The 19,998-nt window shown below is 43.0% G+C and overlaps 1 protein-coding gene across 1 annotated transcript in view; it reads right to left on the bottom strand.

Moving 5' to 3' along the window:
• Positions 1 to 331: 331 nt before the first annotated feature.
• LOC105391443 (midasin) overlaps positions 332 to 19,998 on the bottom strand; it is a 34,835-nt gene continuing 15,168 nt past the window's right edge. The window contains exons 16-42 of the mRNA XM_048627841.1: positions 19,685 to 19,861; positions 18,626 to 19,047; positions 18,004 to 18,143; positions 17,407 to 17,633; positions 16,578 to 16,792; positions 16,037 to 16,254; positions 15,562 to 15,732; positions 14,499 to 14,699; positions 14,015 to 14,232; positions 13,276 to 13,438; positions 10,999 to 12,149; positions 10,517 to 10,646; positions 9,942 to 10,071; positions 9,482 to 9,560; positions 9,033 to 9,255; positions 8,652 to 8,759; positions 8,126 to 8,290; positions 7,544 to 7,912; positions 6,225 to 6,399; positions 5,313 to 5,461; positions 4,703 to 4,825; positions 4,175 to 4,368; positions 3,653 to 3,861; positions 2,340 to 2,430; positions 1,888 to 2,002; positions 1,268 to 1,621; positions 332 to 947 (exon numbers count right to left, since the gene is read on the bottom strand). Of these exons, the coding sequence (XP_048483798.1) occupies positions 759 to 947; positions 1,268 to 1,621; positions 1,888 to 2,002; positions 2,340 to 2,430; positions 3,653 to 3,861; positions 4,175 to 4,368; positions 4,703 to 4,825; positions 5,313 to 5,461; positions 6,225 to 6,399; positions 7,544 to 7,912; positions 8,126 to 8,290; positions 8,652 to 8,759; positions 9,033 to 9,255; positions 9,482 to 9,560; positions 9,942 to 10,071; positions 10,517 to 10,646; positions 10,999 to 12,149; positions 13,276 to 13,438; positions 14,015 to 14,232; positions 14,499 to 14,699; positions 15,562 to 15,732; positions 16,037 to 16,254; positions 16,578 to 16,792; positions 17,407 to 17,633; positions 18,004 to 18,143; positions 18,626 to 19,047; positions 19,685 to 19,861 (6,106 nt within the window). The 3' untranslated portion in view covers positions 332 to 758. The remainder of the gene's footprint in view (positions 948 to 1,267; positions 1,622 to 1,887; positions 2,003 to 2,339; positions 2,431 to 3,652; positions 3,862 to 4,174; positions 4,369 to 4,702; positions 4,826 to 5,312; positions 5,462 to 6,224; positions 6,400 to 7,543; positions 7,913 to 8,125; positions 8,291 to 8,651; positions 8,760 to 9,032; positions 9,256 to 9,481; positions 9,561 to 9,941; positions 10,072 to 10,516; positions 10,647 to 10,998; positions 12,150 to 13,275; positions 13,439 to 14,014; positions 14,233 to 14,498; positions 14,700 to 15,561; positions 15,733 to 16,036; positions 16,255 to 16,577; positions 16,793 to 17,406; positions 17,634 to 18,003; positions 18,144 to 18,625; positions 19,048 to 19,684; positions 19,862 to 19,998) is intronic.

Genomic DNA, 19,998 nt, shown 5'->3' with positions numbered 1-19,998 from the left:
AAGATTATAACTAATTCACTTGATACTTATATAATCATATCTCATAACGTTATAAATGCCTTCATACGTTTCTTTTCTACGGAATATGGATACTAATGTTAAACATGTTCCAAACATAATTTATACATGTAACAGTTTGGTACCTACATGATATAGATGGTAATTAAAATATTAAATTTTGGCTCAGGAGTTTCTTGCCTCCGTTCTTCTCCTTAGACAGAAAGAGCCCCCCCTTATCCGAACGGAGAGTAATTTGTAAAAATTGACGTTCATCAGAAAATTTTATATTTGTACGATGAATAAAAAATTTTGACTTTGACTTTTGACAAAGTTATATTCACTGAATTTTATCTCTCATTTCGGGTCGCTGAGCTACCGAAGTAAAAAAGTATATAAACCTGTATATCCAATTCACTTATGTCCTTAACCTTATCAAACACTAACTATTGGTTCCAACATTGCTCCTAACTGGCAGTCAGGCCAGCGTAGTAAATATCAGAATCTGGTATACCAATTCACATACTTATGTCCTTAAGGTGAGTATAGACGACAACATTTTCTTGTAATAGAACTACGAGCCGCTCTCTGATATGTTCTAGTGTATCATTCTTTTACGAACTTTTAATCATGCTTTTGCCTGTACTGTCCCATTCGTAAAAAGTTACATTACACAGAAATGCTCGACAAAATGTTGTAATCTATACCCACCTTTAATTTTAACCACATCAAATCACCAACCATTGGCTCCAACATCGTCCCTAACTGGCAGTATTGGCGGCCAGCTCGAACCACTGCCTCAGCGCATAGCCCAACACGGCCGGCAGCGCCGCCATGTCGCGCAGCACCAGGTAGAACGGAAACGGAAACGTGTCCAGGTACGGCACGAAGCCCGACAGGCTGTTCGTCACCGGGTCGAAGAGCGGCCGCCGGATGTCCATTATTGAGTCCTGGGGGAGGGTGGAAGTTGTAGATTATGTATTAAGATGGGTAGGTGTGGTAAGTAAAAAGTCGGTATAGTATGTATGCGACCGACCCGAATTTTTATCTGCGACTTAGATAAATCGCTGTTACTAAAGCAGTTTTCAAACACCCAGTAATAAACTAATGTAGGTATGTGTTTGGGATGTTTCGGCATAATTATTTTGTTATGAAAATCATCCCAATGACTATTTATGGTCTTACAATTTATATGATCTGACATGGCTTCAAGATCTGATTAATTATTCAAACTGTAATTTTTACATTAGGTTTCAATCAAATTACTCACCTTATTATCCGGATTATCGATGATGACGTAGACCAAGAAGATGCCCATCTGTCGCGCCCTCCTCACCGCCTGGATGACTCTTGTCTCCCCTTCAGAGAATATCCCTCTCCCATCACTGACCACCATCAGCAGCTTCGCATTTATAGCGTCACTTTTCACACTCGTCTCTTCGAACAGCACCGTGCAGAAGTCGAGTAGTTGTGCTATCTTGGTCTTGGTCTGCTCGAATGTGAGGTGTTGTAAGATGTTCGCTCCGGAGTGTTCAGAGAACTGTTCTGTGAACGGGTGCAGGAGGTTGGGCTTCTCTCCGAAGCTCAGGACGGCTAGGTCGCCCGATTCCAGTAGGTTTAGTGCCTGTGGAATAGTGATGTGTTATATTTATATAGCTAGCAGCAGTGGCTGGTTGGATTATGAAAGCAGAAGTAGGAGATCTGTAAGGACAATGTAGCCGGAAGTATGATGATGATAATGATAGAAAGCATATCCCACTCTTCTTCTATTTCAATAGAAAAGTAAACTGGGATCCCTATAACTTGGCCAATGCACAGAATACACTTATATGGTCCCGTTGAAGGCTTGGAGGCGCATGTGGAATATATCTTATGTAATTAGTGAGTTACCTGCGACACTAGCGCCAGGCTCTCGAAGGCGAGCTCCTTGCTCCGGTTGTCGGACATGGAGCTCGAGTCGTCCATGGCGATCGCGATCTTGTAGTCGCGCTTGGCTGGCTTCGTTCTGTAAGTAAACAATAGTGTTAAAACCGATTAGTAGTTGCAGGATTAGTATATGTCTGAATGTAGGTTGGATTTCGGGATTCCGGAAGTTATTTGCGGCTTTATTCCTGAAAAGACTGCGCGAAGCATCGTTTCAAGCAAATACACATAATAATTCGAGTGAGTTATGTGACTATAACATATCCTTACTGAACGCGAAAGGATAGGTAGGCACCTACAGAAATCTCAATATTATATGGGTTTTATTTTGTGTCAAAAACAATTTGATATTAAAATATTCGTGTGGCATTGGCAATAATCTACTTATTTATTATATTTAATATTGTTTTCTTATTTACCTTCTGAGCCAGATCCGGTCCTTGCGGAAGTGCGAGGCGATGTAGGGGATCACGCGCCGCATGTTGATGGCGCGGCCCGTGCGGAAGTCACCTGGTGAACAAAAAAACGTTGTACATTAATAAAAGACTGATCCAGGAAGTGTATCAACGAAAATTGGATACAAAACCAATTAAAATGCTTTTCATAGGTTCTTGCATATGGGTGACCTACTATCCTAAACAACATTTGGGAATACACCATAAAAAAATTGTTTGCGATATACCTACCTACGCAAAAAATAGATATCCTTTATTTACTTATTTACCGGTCCACCGCTTCTTCTGCATGTGCTCCAGCAGCAGCTTTATTCGCTCTTCGTCTTACTATGCCACTTTTCTAACACCCCGTATAACAATATTCTTACCAGCTCGTCTCGTCCTCTGCGTGGGCTCCAACAGTAGCCTCAGGCGCTCAGTGAGCGCGCGCGCCTGCGCCTGCGTGTGCGCGCATGCGCCACGCCGCCGCCGCCGCTGCATAGCCGCTGCAGTGCTCTATTGGAAGCCTGATCCTTCTTTTGTGTGTCTTATATAATGTAAGTATACACGTCGTTACAAGAAGAAAGCGAGCGAATCATACCATGCCGCTATGCAGCTATGCATAGTTATAGTTCTATTGGGTCAGACGTCCAGTATCCTTCCTTCCTTCTAGTCTCATAGCTAGCCAAAAGGTGGTTTGCATAAAAAATACCTATTTTGCCAAATTTTACCTTTTTTGACGCCTATACAGCAGGATACCTAATATAGCAACATATACAATAGTATTACATACCGGCTCGTCGCGTCCTCTGCGTGGGCTCCAACAGTAGCCTCAGGCGCTCTGTCAGGGCGCGCCTGCGCCTGCGTGTGCGCCCACGCGCCGCGCCACAGAGCGCTGCATAGCCGCTGGAATGTTCTATTGGGAGTCGGATCCTTCTGGTGTCTATATACCTACGTACTTAAAGACGCGCCCAAGCGCCGCGCCGCTGCATAGCCGCTCTAGTGCTCTATTGCTCCATTCTGATCCATCTTGTGCTCATATACGTAGGTCATACACATTGTTATAAGAAAGCGAGCGTTTTATTCCGCGCCGCACTGCATAGCTGCTGTATTACTCTATATTGGGAGTCTGATCCTTCTAGTATCATAGCTAACCGAAAGGCGGTTACTAGGAGCTCATTCTAAACCATATTTTTTTCTACGGAATTAATTCAAAAATCCCTTTTTCGCGAATTTCAACCTTTTTTGGCTTAACTATATATCTAGCAGGATATCTTATATAGCAGCGTATTATTTACCAGCTCGTCTCGTCCTCTGCGTGGGCTCCAACAGTAACCTCAGTCGCTCAGTCAGCGCGCGCGCCTGCGCCTGCGTGTGCGCCCACGCGCCGCGCCACAGAGCGCTGGGCGCGGTGGTAGTAGGGGCCCGTTGTAGCCAGCCCGAGTAGTGCAGGTATTGGTCTACTGGGAGAGTGTCAACGGGAGCGTCGGTGGTGGAGTCTGGCAGTCTGTGGGATTGAGATTAGGTTTAGAATAGGGGTAAGTTTATTATAAATATAATGTACTTTTTCTTAGTGCGTCAACAAGAGACGAATACCAGATCCGAACTAGACAAACATCAGTCTCTGCTCGGTCTGCATGCTCTATGGGCTTCCCCGCGTGACGTATCACCTTCCTTATGATCGTCACCGTAATGAAAAGATTGGCCATTCAGATTAGCGTCTGCAGCTGGCTGTCCACAACTCGTCACTTGGGGAAGCTCCTTTCGTGAGACTCTTGGGAGATTATTATCTAATAAAAACGTGCACAAACTGCTCTTACCTCGTATGATAACTAGACTCATTCCCTCTCGGCACGGTCGCTGTCGTGACCGCCTCCCCCTCCACCTCCACCCCCGCGTCCCCCGTCGCCTCCTCGCCGCCCTCCTTCTTCTGTCCCGCTCTCTCGTCGTCTTTCTCTTTCTCGGAGCTGTTTGTGTTCTTTTCTGAGGTGAGCTCTTTGTCGGGTTTTTCCACCTGTGGTGTGAGTGAAGATTGTAAATAATTAGGTATTTAATTTGCCAAGATTACCTGTTATTGGACTGATTTAGTGCTTATTATTATAAGGAGGTAAGTTCTAAAAATTGGAATTAGCACGACGAGGAGGATGGCCTTGGCAGTTTTTGGAAAAACGTTTTCAAACGGAAGTTATGATTTTTTATCCACCGGTTCGCTAGTTCTGCGTATAAAAGCGTGATTAATATGTCAGATCAGTTTGATTAGAATACTGCCTACAATACTGTTTTTTATTTGCAAATGTATGTATATTTTACTCTTTTATCTGTAATAAAGTGTTTATAAAACAACTCACGTGCATATCTTCGTCCACGTCCATGGGCACCTCTTCGTCTTCCTTCAGCTTGTCCGCTTCTTCTTCTTCCTGCTGAAGGGTTGGCTGCTGATCCGCTTGTTCTTTTGTGGCCGCGTCCACTACCTATGAAGAGTGTTTGATTGATTAGTATCTTTTATTTCTTGGTGCGGCGTCGCTTCGGCTGGAATTTTATCAGTGACGTTCTCCTTGACAGGTGTATGTTCGCGTAGTACTGAGCAAATTTAATAATGGAGCCAACGCTGCTCCATATATATATATTATATATGGTTTAGTAAGTATTTATTTAACTTGCGTAACTTGTGTATTTTTTTTACAACTGCAGAATTCCCATATTGAAAGCCCGCCGGAACATGAAAGATATTTGATCAAAATCCACTAACAGTCCAAAGAAGTACGTTGCAATACTCCAAGGTCATCATTATCATGTGAGACCAAAAGAAAAATATCACCTACGACGCAATACGTCCAGTTTATAAAGGGCCAATTTTAAAATTGACCTGCCAAACGTCACAGATAAAACACCCTGTATACATTATAATAAACTAGAAACAGCTTCAAGCTCTATGTAATAAACAAAAGTGCCGCCTACCTGCAGATCATCCTTGTGCCCCTGCTTAATGTGCTGGTAGGCATCAGCCCCAGGGTCCTGCTCATCCTGCTCGCCGCCTTCCTCCTCGGGAGCGTCGTCGTCGTCCACGTTCAGCGTGTGGGTCTTCTTGTGACGCTCCGACACTTCGCCTGAGAGGGTAGGTTAGTTAGTTAGTGGTGATAGTGATAGAGGGATTTTGAACGAATGATAAGAGAAACTAGAGTACTGCCACATTCAGGAGCTAACCAAAATGGCGGCCGTCGGAGCGCGTCAGTGACGTAATAGACTAATAGCATCTGAGTGGCATAGAGCGCACCAATCACGTCTTTCTGTCTAGACCATCTACTCACTAACGATTCATTAGAGACCATTACGGCAGCGTCAGTGCCGCAATAGACCAAATAGCGACGGATCGGCCTATATGACTGACCAATAGCGTCTTTCTGCTTTGGCGCATTTCACTCCTAAAATTGCCGTCTACACTCCTATATCTCACCCAGTGTCCTCTCCTGGTGGGTGCCCCCGGGCTGGTTCTCCCGGCGCTGGTCTTGCTCGGCGCCGGCGCGCGGGGCCGCCTGCTGCCGCCCCTGGTGCCCGCGGTCACTCACATAGATACTTACAGGCTGACCATTGCACTAGATACAGCCAAACTCATGCAGTAACCAAAATGTCGGCCGTTAAAGCACGTAATAAAAGAATTGCGTCTGAGCAGCATAGAGCGCACCAATGGCGTCTTTCTGTCTTGACCATCTACTCACTAACCAATGATAGGAAAGCATTATATCAGCGTCAATGACGTAATGGAATAATAGTGATTGAGCGACATATAGCGCACCAATGGCGTCTTACTGTCTTGTATCAAAAGGCCCAAAAAATGCTATAATACTACGGGTAGTATGCTACATATCTCACCGAGTGTCCTCTCCTGGTCAGTGCGCCCGGGCTGGTTCTCCCGGCGCGCCTGGTCCCGCTCGGCGCCGGCGCGCGGGGCCGCCTGTCTTTGTCCCTGGTGCCCGCGGTCGCTCTTGTCCAGTTCCGAGCGGCCGGTCGCCTGCCGCTCGTCGCCGACTTGCTCTTGGGCTTGTTCCTGAAGGGTATTGAATGGACAACATTTCATTTTCTTTACCCTATATTTTTATTAGCTATTCGGAAAGGTTATAAAAAATTAGAGGACCCGTATTTTTTTATTTTGTATATACATTAATTTTTGCATGTTATTTTTAACTTTAAAGTTAATTATTTTAAAACCGGAAGTGACATCATATATTAGGCTCAATTTTTATTTTTGTCTATTGCCTTAATCTCGAAAAAAAACATAAATGACACTGACAAGTGACATTTAAACTTTGTTTACATGCCAACCAACAAATGGGTCATTTTCAAATGACATTGATATTTCTGATGATACAAAGTAGGTACTTATCATGTAAAAAAATAAGCAGAAGCATTTTTTCAGCTGTGTAGGCGGTGGCATGCTCTGGGACATATTAAATAGAGGTCATCTCTCAATAAAGTACTAACCATTTTATATGATAAATTAAAAAAATAGTCAGAAAGTGTCAGAACAGAATTTATGAAAATGACCCAAATAAACAACAACGACTCGATAAAACGTCAAGGTCAATCAAAAATGAAAGTGACAGTTACTTTGTTTTTAAATCTATAGGCTTTGATCATCAAAATGCATCGCACCTGATGCATGACGTCATCAGCACGTTTTTACTATTTTATGATTTTCTCGAAAATGATACATCCAAAAAATACAAAAACATTTTTTTTGTGGCCTTGAGAGCTAAATCTCGAAATGGTTTTCGATTTATTTATAGCAGCTTTAGTTTTTTGAAATGTTGTCCATTATTAGATCATTATTTTTCCTCGTCCATTTAATGCCACATTCGGAAACGGCTCTTCGTTAGGAGAATAGGAGTCAGAAAAAGTTACTGATTTTAAAAGAAGTAGTGATTATTAAATTTATAATTATTATTGTAAACCCTTCCTTCATTGGAAGGAGACCCGTGCCCCAGCAGTGAAGACGTAATGGGTCGTGATGATGATTGTAGAACAACCAATTGCAATACAACATATATTATAATTCTAGAAATAGGTATTTTGCTCCTATAACAGAATTTTCATTCCATTGTAGTATCGTTGCTTATTATTTATGATTTTATAAGCATTTAGCCAAGCTATGCGTTTAGGTAGTGAAAGGAAGGAATTCCTAAAATACTTACAAATGGAGCAGCATCCTCGTCCTTCGATTGATCAGCATTCGTCTCAACATTATCATCAGTTCCTTTCTCCATCTGTGCGTTTTCAGCTTTCTCACCAGTAGCCTGGTCATCATTCGAGGGGTTCGCTTGAGGGTTGGCTTCCTGGTTCTTCTGTTCCACTTCATCTTCTTCGTTCACGTTCTCGGGGTTTCTTGGTACTTCTTCATCCTTCTTTTCGGTTTCTTCGGGGACTTCTGGCTCGTCTGCTGTTTCCGGAGTTCCCTCTGGGTTGGTTTCTTCTGTTTCGTCCTGTTGGTCTCCCGTTTCGTCGGGTTTGTTGTCTTCTTGTTTCTCGTCTTCGCCTTCTTTTGGATTTTCATCGTCGTTTTCCTAGTAATAACAATGGATGTTGTTGAATTGAGATGGACTTGTGTTCACTTCTATCAAAAAGATTCTACATACAGATGGGCATATTCGCAAAGTGTAATCTTGGCGGGTAAAAATGAGTATATTTATTTAGTTTAAAGTTTTTTTCTATTGGGCCTTGCATGTTCTGTGTCACAGTGCCAATTTTTATAAACCCTAATTATTTTTATCACCAACCTGTCCCCCATCCTTGTCCCCTGCATCGTCACCAGCCTGGTCATCATCATCATCAGACACGTCCAAGCCCTCGTTGTTCCTCTCCTTGCCCGGCTCTTCCTCAGGCTCTTCTGGAATCTTCGGCACGTCGATCTCGAACGGGTTATCTGTCTCTGTTTCACCTTCCTGTGAGGAGTGAGATGGGTGATGTTACACAACGTTATCATGTGAAGTTGTGAACAACATAATCATCAAAAACTAAAGCATATTGATCCGAGGGGTATTAAAATTGAATACAATACTGGTTGTATTTTATTCAATTTCGTAGAATATTACTACTTAAATTAAACTTACAAAACATACTTACAGACTAGCCCCCTTATTCATAGAAAAGTTATAGGACGTTTTATCTAATAAACTGTTTTGTCCCTCTCTGTCAAAGAACAATTTGTACTGAGTTAGAGGGGGACAAAACATTTCAAGGGGGTAGGATCGCCAAGAGAAAGCCTTTTAGCTAAAATAGAGCTTTAATTATTTAACTACATACCTTATCATCTTCCTTTTCATTCCCGTCTCCGTCCAGGTCCATGTTATCAGGCAGCTCAAAGTCCTCGGGCTCCGGGAGCGGCTGGTGGTTGCCGTGGTACGGGTCCACCTGAGGCACAAAATATATATTGAATATGAGCAAAATAAAAAAAAAATTGCTGTTAGGAAACTGCTTATTGAGAATACAGTTGATATGCGAGTTACAGTATTTTGTTAACAGATTGGTACCTATATGTCACACAAATCAGATTAGTGTACAAATAGATACTTGTTAAATATATAGCAATTTATTTACATTGATTATGAAAGAGCATTCTTATACATATCCTTTTCTATACAGCCAGTAAAAACTACAGCGAATTAACATCAATTCTTTTCTCACCTGATCATCATCCATCTCTGGTTCCTCCATTTCATTAATATCCTTCTTTTGCTTCTTTTCCTTTCCTTCGCTGCCATCGTCCGCGCCTTGCTCTTCATCTTTAGCAGCCATCTCTTTCTCTCCCGTGCTCTCGCCGCTTCCCTTCTCATCTTTCTTCTCTTTCTGTTGCTGTTCTTCGTCTATTTCTTCCTCATCTTCTGAGCCCCAGATTTGTTGATCGAGCCTGCGTTGTGTTACGTAAGTATTAAATTGAATGTTTTTAAAATAGTAACAATAAAGTTTATAATATGGTACCATTTGGCAGTAGAAGGATACATAGTATAAAAGGTAGGTATATCATGGATAAGCAGCAAATCCGTTAATTAGGACCTGCACAGCAGTAGAGTCAGTTTAACACAATCTGAGATAATTTTAGAAATCGTGAATAAATAAAATGAACGCATATTTACTTCTCAGCAGCATTGTCAGTGTCACCCATCTGCTTGTCCGCATCGTCTTCGTCCTCCTGGTCGGAATCCGGATCACCTTCTGAAAATTAACATTATTTTAAATACTAGCTGGTTTCCGCCAGTTACAACACGCCTTATAAAGGTTTCTTTTGGGAATTCATTTAAACAGGTTCGTATGTTTTGGAATCAATACAAAGTTTATTGGTTCATAAGTAAAATTGGAGAGAACTTTTACTGGAAGAGAATACTATAAGCATTAACTTCACCTATGTACTAATGTATATGTGCGATAGACAATTTTATTATCCTTAAAAAAATAAATAAACTACAGTCGATTGTCCTGCGATTAAGTGACATATCGTTCTATTGGCGGGACAATCGACTGTGGATGAACCGTTCAGAATCTGACAATTTAGGACCTGAGATAAAAACAGACTTTAGTACACTATAATATTCTCACCTTTCTTCTCGACATCCTGCAGATGCGAGTCGAAGTCGTCGGTCATGTTGACGCCCTTCTCCTCCTCCTTGCAGTCCCTCTCTTCCTCCTTCCTCTCATCACCCGGCTTACGGGCGTCGTCCAGTTGGTCCTGGCATAAGTAATGTATGTCAATAATATAGTTTTACCGAGAATTATTAAACATATAAGTTGTTTTTTAAGCGCTGTGAACAAGTGGACCATAGAGTGACCATTAGATGGCACAGTGTGGAAGTGGTACATAGTGCGACCACTAGATGGCGCTGTATGTTCGTGGTACACAGAATTACCACTAGATGGCGCTGTGTGATCGTGGTACACATAGTGACCACTAGATGGCGCTATGTGATCGTGGTACACAGAGTGACCACTTGATGGCGCTGTGTGCTCGTGGTACACAGAGTGAACACTAGATGGCGCTGTATACTAATTCTACAGTGTCCACTAGATGGCGCTATGTGAAGTATTTCATAGTGTGACCACTAGATGGCCTTCTATGCAAGTGTTACACAGAGTATGTACATAGAATGTCCACTAGATGGCGCTATGTGCAGTACCTGGTTCTCGATCTTGTCGGACACGTCGGTCTGCCCCTCGCCCTCGCCCAGGCCGGTGCCGCTGGACAGCTTGCCCGGGCCGCCGTCGCCGTCGCCCTCTTCCATGTCCAGGTCGGATGGCTTGCAGAATCTGTGACACATAAGATGGAAGCTGAATTTGGTGTAGGTCTACTGATTATGATTTGGTTACACACGAATAAATTTATGAATGTATGTTATACAGAGGGATAGGCACAGACTAAGGGTTTATCGCTTATTCTATGTCAATAGACGAAAAAACAGGTGCTTTCAGATTTGAAGAGCAGTTTTCTGATAGTGTTGGCGATTTTTGGGTAATGATGTGCTAAATAACATTTAACTGTTTGCTTGCCTATCGCATTGGAGTATCTGTAATAATAGGTTTAAAAGTTATTAATTTTTTTTTAAATGCAAAGCAGAATTTCAATTTTGTGAAAATCTGAATTTAGTTATGTAAGTCTTACCCTTTAGTAGTCAAGTCCGTGAAGATCTTCAATAGCACCGACAGCATCTTGCAAGACACTCGGTGCACAGACACCTTCTGTGTTACAAAGTACTGAACAAACAGAACGGTTTGCTCCAATATTGGCACCACCCTCGACACCACATTCTTGACATCGCCAACATTTGACGACACAGCTATGTACTGAGCATAGTTTGATAGTAAACTGTGAAGCTTCGTATTCAAAGAATCCAATTGAAGCATACGCGAATCACTCGTCAATTTCTCTTGCAAATGCTCCTTCAAGTGATTATCTTCGAGTATTTCTCTAGATTCCGAGTCCGAAGTGTCTTTCTCCTGTTGATCATCAATTATTTCATCTATCGCGTCCAAAACATCGCTGTCAGTTGTTTTGTTTTCTGGCAAATGTTTCTTGTAAATGGACTGGATGATCAGTAGCATTGTGGCGACAACGTCTTCTGTTTGTTGCACCAATAGGGACTGTTTTTCCATGGTATCCTCCATGGAGTCATCGATTAGGAGATCAAGTTCTGTCAAGTCTTCGAAAGTTTTGTTTAGATACTGTGAGAGGCCGCTTATACTTTTCAGTACGGGATGTTGAGGCGCTATTTCAGTCGACGTTTTGAATTTGAAGCTGTATTCTTCTAACAGACTTGTCACTTCATTCTTTATGGTTTCTAGATTATTCTTCGCTTCAGTTGTCACGTCAATATGATTCTGCGAGGCAGGCGGCAGGTCAAACCGCTTGCCGATTACCTTAGGCATGGTGTTGCGAAGTTTGCTCAGAGCAGTCTTTTGTTTATTCGTGATGGCAGCGATCGATTTTACTTTGTCATAAAGGGTACGCCATTCGTCGCTGTTTTGATAGCATCGAACGATCGGAGAGTTTGATAAGACCACGTCGAATTGAGGCTCATATTCTTGGCTCAAAGCTTTTTCTGGGCAGGACTTGAGGAGGACTATAAACTGCTCTAATGTTAGACTGATGGTGCCGTAGCAATCAGTGAGAATGTCCAGTTTAGTGTCTAATGTAGAGATGTTGTTGTCTCCATCCAGGTCCAGAGCTGATGTGATGCTGGAGGCCAGGTTGCGAAGGTCGCACAAGTGTCTCGAGTACTTTGATATCGACTTCTTTTGTGTGTTGGTTATTTTCTGAAAGAGAAAGTGAATACGTTAATAAAAAATGCAATTGACTTCTGATATTTTCCACCTTCATCTTTGCCCTTACGTCAAGAGCTTAAAACAAGGTGTGATCAATATTTCCTTAGTCTAACAAATTTTAAGAATCTCCCAAAAATAATGATAAATTCTCTCAAATTTGAATAGCGGCACCAATTTTCATAAAATAAATGCAATTATCACTCTTGAAAAGAAACACAATTCATCTGTTTTGTAGCTCACAGGCTATATTATAGTATCGCAGCCACACAGACATACAAATTCAGACAACCTCCTACTTACCACGACCTTATTACTCCAGCATCAGGCTACTTACCAACAGTTGGGCCGCGAATCCCTTGCACCTCTCAATATTCTGCAGCCCCAAGTCCTGGTGCGGCTGCAGCAGCGCCGCAGACAGCTGCTTGTTCCTCACGATGTTCTTCTGGAAGTAGCTCTCGCAGCCAACTTCATACCACTGCCTTATTACTCCAGGATACAAGACTCACCAACAGCTGCGCGGCGTTCTTTTGGAAGTAGCTCTAGCAGCCGAACAACCAACTACATCATCGCGACATTCGCGACCCATCACGTCTCCACTGCTGGGTCTCCTTCCCACTACTGGGTTTTAGGCTTAATCCACCACGCTGGCCTAGTACGGGTTGGTGGACCAACTACATACCACTGCCTTATTACTCCATCATCAGGCGACTTACCAACAGTTGCGCGGCGAATCCCTTGCACCTCTCAATATTCTGCAGCCCCAAGTCCTGGTGCGGCTGCAGCAGCAATGTTCTTCTGGAAGTAGCTCTAGCAGCCAGACCACCAACTACACACCACTGCCTTCGAAGTAGAAAAAAGGCGAAAGGAAGCCCGCATATTAAAAACTGAGGCACTACAATGGCGGTGACATGAGAGTGTGTGGGTGCGTAAGAGCGACGTAATTGGCGCGCGGCGGCGGAATGACTTACTTTGAGTGTGAATGTGTGTGTGTCGGCTCATCGCAACATTAACTTTTGACTTACTTAACGTGCCTCAGTTTTTAGTTAGCGAGCTTCCTTCCGCCTTTTTTTCTACTTTAATGACCACTGCCTTATTACTCCAGCATCAGGCTACTTACCAACAGTTGGGCCGCGAATCCCTTGCACCTCTCAATGTTCTGCAGCCCCAAGTCCTGGTGCGGCTGCAGCAGCGCCGCAGACAGCTGCTTGTGCCTCACGATGTTCTTCTGGAAGTAGCTCTCGCAGCCGGACCACAGTTGCGAGAGGGATGCGTCGCAACGCCTGCAAGTTGGAGCGAATTTTGTTAATTTTCTATGGTTTATGTGCTGTATTCTATGTTTTCTACTCTATACTATTCGATGATAGACTATATAAAGAACAATCACATTTATAAGTTTTATACTGTGTGTGTGTGACGTGGTCCGAGGTGAAGCTCGCTGCCGTCGACAGACAGAGATGGAGAACCGTTGTGTCTGCCCTTTGCCCCACGGGGGGGTCATAGGACGCCAAGAAGAAGAAGAAGAAGAAGATACTGTGTGTGTGGCAGTGTTGTTTTTGTGGATGTATAGCTAACACAAGCTAACGTGTCAATGTTAGCTTGTATAGCTAACACAAGCTAACGTGTCAATGTTAGCTATTTTAACAATTCCATATACTTTTAGACTCAGAAGGGCTAGCATGGGACACAATTAAGACGTGACAAAAGTTCTCCGACCCGTTCGCTCTTGACGCTGCTCGATGTGAGTGAGCGCGATGCAAAACTTTTGTAACGTCTTAATTGCGCCCCGTGCTATCCCTTCAGGGGACCATATTTGTATGTATACTTTTGAAGGGGCTAAAAGAAGTCAAATCATATACCTATTCTTCAAATACGACATGGCGGCAGTGAGATCCACCGGAGCTATAGTAAAGTCGTAGAGGTCATGCTCCGCTGCTTGCAATATGAACAGTCCGGTGCGGTAATTAAGGCCCATTTTCGTCAGATACCGGAACAGGTCGGCTAGGGCTTTGCGCTTCTGTTGCAGAATGTTCTTGGCTTGAGATGTTTGCTTCTCTTTGGGGGCTGACGCTTCCACCTGTGTTTTGGAATATAAATTTTTATCGTATGTTTCATAATTTCTGGATAAAGGTTCTCTGTGTAAAAAAAAATCATGTAGTCTACATGCTCATGGGAAAACGCATAATTATGTCCAGCAGTGGACTTATGATGGCTGAAAAACTAGAGCTGGATTAGGCCTTGCCACCGAGATAAACAATAAAGTGTATGTCAATTAACATTGATATAAAAAGATTATTTTCAGTCATCATTTAATTTGGCACAAGAATGAATTGGCAAACTTACGTCCAACGTCCCCAAATGCGTGCTCGTCTCAATGACCGTAGTAACAAAGTCATCCAACGCTTGGACCAACGTTGGGTAGCCGGTGTTGGCCATCGAGTCCTTGCAGAGAGCCTTCGCCTTGTTCAGGAGACTCGGTACTTTGGATAACAGACTGTCGTCGGTGATAATAGAGCATGCTTGCTCTGATTGGTCGAGGTATTTCTGTTGACAAAATAAGGTGTAGGTATTTTATGTTAAAAGTTACTGGTTGCTCTTTTCCTTTGCATTCCATATATGTATTTATTAAATATATCCATAAATAAGATAACATACTACAGATAAGTTATTTATTAAGCGTCTATAAACCTTACACCACTATCTACACCAAGTCATGTCTTTGGATGCACTTTGTAACTTGAAATCTCAATTCACACACTCGCGTTCCAACCATCAACATCACTATAACCTTAATATATTATGATAAACTATAATATAATAAACCAAAGTGTTGAGATTTTTACAAGCCATAAATGAAAACCACCACCGCAAACTGAAATGTTCAAAATGCTACCTGATTCAGCTGTGAAATGAAATAAAACAGTGTTAGTAGTTGTCAAAAAAGTGAAGATGGATAGTGAATGAGAAAGTCAGTCTTATGAGATATGATAAATAAGAAGTTTGTGGTAAGTATGGTGGCAGCGGTCGCGGCACGGGTCTGTTATGGACGTCAATCAACTCATTTAATGCGCGTTAATGGATTCATATCGCCTTATTATCTTTATCTTATCTTATTTATGGCAAATAAAGATATAGTGACGTTTACCTACGTCGATAACGAACCCGTGAAGCGGCTACAGGTACTGGGTTAAAAGTTTCAGGTTAACCAGTTAAGACATGATGAAGTGTACCTTTACAGTGCCATCTATACTAACCTTGATAGTCCAAGGCAGTGCTATTTACATGACGGGGTCCAGCATATAGCGGTCCTAGTCTAACTACTCAAGGTACCTTAACAGCGCCTTCTATGATAAATTACCCTGACACTAACCAGGACTCAGACTTGCCATCTATGACTGACACTAACCTTAATAGTCCTGGGCGGTGCTATATACATAGTTGCATCCAACATATACGCCCCGCCGGCCTGAGCGGCGCCGGTGGCCGCTCGCTTCGGCCGGTCCCAGATGCCCACGTGGTCTGTCACTTCGGAGCTGGAGTCCACCAGGCATTGGGACACCGGCTCTTTGAGGACTTTCTGTTGGGGAAATGGGGGTGGTTCGTAGAAAAGAACAGTATGATATGCGTAACGTAACTGAAGTTAAATGTAGGGCCGTTAATGTTGAAGGGACGCTATAGAAGCAGTGGGCCGGCCAAATCTTGTGGAGTTGACAATAAACAGGGACAACGTAGCGTGGGACGCCCTCTACCCCGCTGGACCGACGACTTTAGGTCGGTCGTAGTTAGAAGGCAGCAGACAGAGTGCTGTGGCGTTTCTTGGGTGAGGCCTATATCCAGCATTGGAAGGTTATTCTTGAATAGGACAATAAGAAATCGCGTACCTCAAACTCCTTAGTATGTTTATGAAGTGCTTTGTGCGCCTTGTCGACTGTATCTTTAACACTCCAGTAGCTCAGGTCGCGGTCCCAGGTACAGATCTTGACGAAGTCTTTCAGTTTCTTCTCGATAGGGGCCCGTTTCTCCTTGATGTAGGACGCCACGGCTGAACTGAACTGGGTGTAGTAGTTGTGCATGTTCCATAGGATTGAGAGGAGCTCGTCTGTAAAGAGATATTACATTTGAATAGTTGCTGACTAATGCTAAATTGTAAGAAAAAAAAAAGCAACGACATCCGTCAAAAAGCCAGTACCCAATTTTGGTGGTGTCTTCTAGCCTTCGTTATTTCACCAAACCACTTTACATTTTGAGAATGTGACATTACGCACGGACCTTTCTTTGTAAGGCATTACACACACTGAACCTCTCGATAGCAAATAAAAGTCGACAACAAAATAGCGGGACTGATTATGCAATTCAAAGGTGCCGATTAATTACAGCTCACCACGATTAATAATAAGAATAAAATAACTTAGGTATATTCACCTCGTCTCGGCGCGCTCGGCAGATGCAGCACATGGCAATGATACACGTACAGTATCTCGCACCGCACCTCGAACTCCGCCACGTTGGACTTCTCCATGAAGTCCCGAAGCACCCCAGTGACCCTGGATGGAGGCACGGGCTCGGCTGAAGGGTCCAGGTATAGGTCGATGACTGAGTAGAGGAAGAACCAGTACTTGTGCGCTTCTGACTGCTTTCTGTGAGTGTGAAATGTGCGAGATTAAAAACTAGCTCCTAATTTGTTTTTATGGACTGAGTTACATTGGACATAAGTCCCGGAGCACACCCGTGACCCTGGATGGAGGCACTGGCTCGGCCGAGGGGTCCAAGTACAGGTCGATGACAGAGTACAGGTAGAACAAGTACTTGTGGGCTTCTGACTGCTTTCAGTGAGTGTGAAATGTGCGGGTTTAAAAACTGCTGGGAAATGATATGAGAACGCGTTCTAAGTGCGATATATTGGATATGAAGTCCCGGAGCACCCCCATCACCCTCGAGGGAGGCACTGGCTCAGCTGAAGGGTCCAGGTATAAGTCAATGACGGAGTAGAGGAAGAACCAGTACTTGTGTGCTTCCGACTGCTTTCTGTGAGTGTGAAATGTGCGGTTTTAAATTTGAAATTTACTTTTTGGTTTATAATGCCATTTATTCAATATCCAGGTTTCTATGTAATGATTATGGTGAGCAATGGCATTCCATTGGCAAGCTAAGGATGGTTTGATACAAAAATACATACATTGTTTGATTTGTCGTTGAGAATAGATCTCTTTTTTAATCTTATAAATGAATCTCATAAACGTTGCAAACTAACCTCTGATACAAGTTGTTCAGACACTCTTTCCAGTGTGACATCTCGAGCTTCCTCCAGTTGATAATCTGCTGTCCGACAGCTAGTGATATCTCAATGAGGTTATTCCCCTTGTGTGCGTTTTTGTTCCACTCCTCGATCTTGTCTCGAAGCAGCTCGAGGCCCGTGAGATAGCGGGATATGGGGCTTGTGACCGGGAAGCTTAGTATCCTGTTTGCTATCACTATTATCTGTAAAAAGGAAAATCGTTATTTATTTGTTATTTAAGTAATATGAGTAAGTACGACAAATAATACGGGAATAAGATATCCATAGATCCAAAGCTAATGCAGCCAAATAGCTATTAAATATGCCTTTTTTTAGCAGTATTTGACGACATCACCCTACCGTATTCCTCATCTTATGGTATCGGTGACTAACACAAGAGCAAGCCTAGGGTTTGTCACCGTGAAGAGCAACTAGTCTGATTAGCATCAGTCGTTGATTGGCCAGGATGCCTCGACATAATTATTACATAAGAGCAGGGTGATACATCACTCGAGTAGGCTCGTATCACAGAATCAACCATGAGATAAATAGCGTAGTACATAAGTCCCTTACGTCTTTCAATGTAGGGAAGTCGGGCCATTGGTCCAGTAGCTCGTTGGTGCTATCCTTCACTCTCTGCAGCAATGGAACACACTGCTTGGTTTCAGACACCCACGCCGACTTGTAGAAGTCCACCTTTTGACCTGAAGCTTCTGAAAAATAATTATATATCTATATATAATATGTACCAATATAAACATAAGTAACATTGTTATATAACTGCAGTGCATAATGATTAAAAAAGCCTTGCCCACTGGACTGTGAAATCACTGGATGACTCATACCTCTCACTTGAAAGAGGCTTATCTGTTGCCCGAGCACAGGATTCGAAACCTCCGTTTACGTTGCGTATCGTCAAATGTCACTGTCAAAATGTAAGGAAAATTTGTTAGTTCCAAAAGTGGCATTTGTTTTTTCCATGTTAGGTGGAATTTCACCAAACGCTAAACGTATTTAGTAGCCTGTCATACGTTTGTCATTTAGTACAAAATGTATTTAAAATTTGATTTAAATACGTTTAGCGTTTGGTAAAAGCGACCCTTCGTGTAGATTCGAAAATAGTATCGAATCCTATGCTCGCGCCTCTGGAAAACGAATTGTTTTACGAATATAATTATGAAAATATTTTATTTACCATCTCCATCAACTTTGGCTTTGATCTGCGATATAAGCACCATCAAAGTTGGAGTAATAGCTCCTTCCATGTCAGCGTCTAGCGCTTCCCAACCGTTCTGCATAATCCGGCTAAATGTGGGATACCGTTGCATCAGCGCACTGATCGGGTCAAAACCGGTCAACTTTTTCGGGGCGGGTAGCCATTCTGATGACGTCATGTTGCGAACAAAGTTCGAATGCCAGTTGTATACTAAAGAGACGTCTTCTGGTGTGATGAGGTGTCTCAATTTGTTCTTGTTCTCTTGCGGGTCGGCCGTGACTTTCTTTTGTTCTAGAGTGTTCGGCTTGAAGTCGGCAAAGTCGTGGTCGGAGTAGGAGGGAAACATTTCCATGATCTCCTCTTTCGCTACTTCCTCGTCATCTTCGTCTTCACATTTTGACCTGTAAGATTTTTTTATATAAGGGTTATGGTATATATATTACCTGACGCGTGTCTGCAAAAGAAGCAGATAGCCTACATGACAATCTGACAGAAAGACGCATCTCACCTTTTTGTGACATCAAATGATCAGCATTGGTAGTGCTAGTGTTTGTAAATTTCACTTTAATGCTTTTAAGCTGGTGGTCGAAACCGGTCAGCATTGCCTACTCAGTGACACTTCTATTTGGTGAATGTTAGGGTCAAGTCACACTTACCACAACCACACCACAGCCACAACCACACCACAACGATGCCGTGTAGTCGGGCGTATATTTTGTATTGAAAATGAATAATCCAATTCACACGTGCCACATTTTGCCGTCGTTATCGACCACCTGTGTAATACGACCACATAGCAACCACATCGCGACGGCAACGCCGCCACGCGGCGACAGCACCGCGGCCACCAGCTCTCCCTATTAACTGCAAACGACCACGTGGTTACCACATCGCAACGACAGCGACAACGCAACCACATCGACGTTTTGTCGCTACCACACGTAACCACATTATGTCGCTTCGACGCGGTGTGGTTATGGTACGTGTGAATTGACACTATAACCTCCTCTATTTCTCACTACAACTTTTACCACTTACTTAGTAACATATAACGCTTCATCATCCGCCTTCTTCTTCTCGATATCCCGCTGTTGCTTCTCCCAGCACCCGACGACGGCTCCGAGCGTCTCCATCATGACTTGCAGACTGGTGTCGTCCACACGCTCAGACGCGTAGCACGACATTTTTAACTCTGTTAGGTTCATCTTTAGTACTCTGTGGAAAAAATGTAGTTGTTAGCCATTTGGAAGACTAATACCTAGTTTCACCATACTCTGTTAGAACATAGGATTAATTGTTGAATTTTGACACATCTGTCAAGAATTTAATATGGAGATGACGTATAATTGATG

This window comes from Plutella xylostella, chromosome 19, assembly GCF_932276165.1.
Source record: "Plutella xylostella chromosome 19, ilPluXylo3.1, whole genome shotgun sequence".
In the NCBI taxonomy this organism is placed as follows: domain Eukaryota; kingdom Metazoa; phylum Arthropoda; class Insecta; order Lepidoptera; family Plutellidae; genus Plutella; species Plutella xylostella.
The sequence above is the reverse complement of the archived record's forward strand: the minus strand, read 5'-3'. Positions and strand labels throughout refer to the sequence as shown.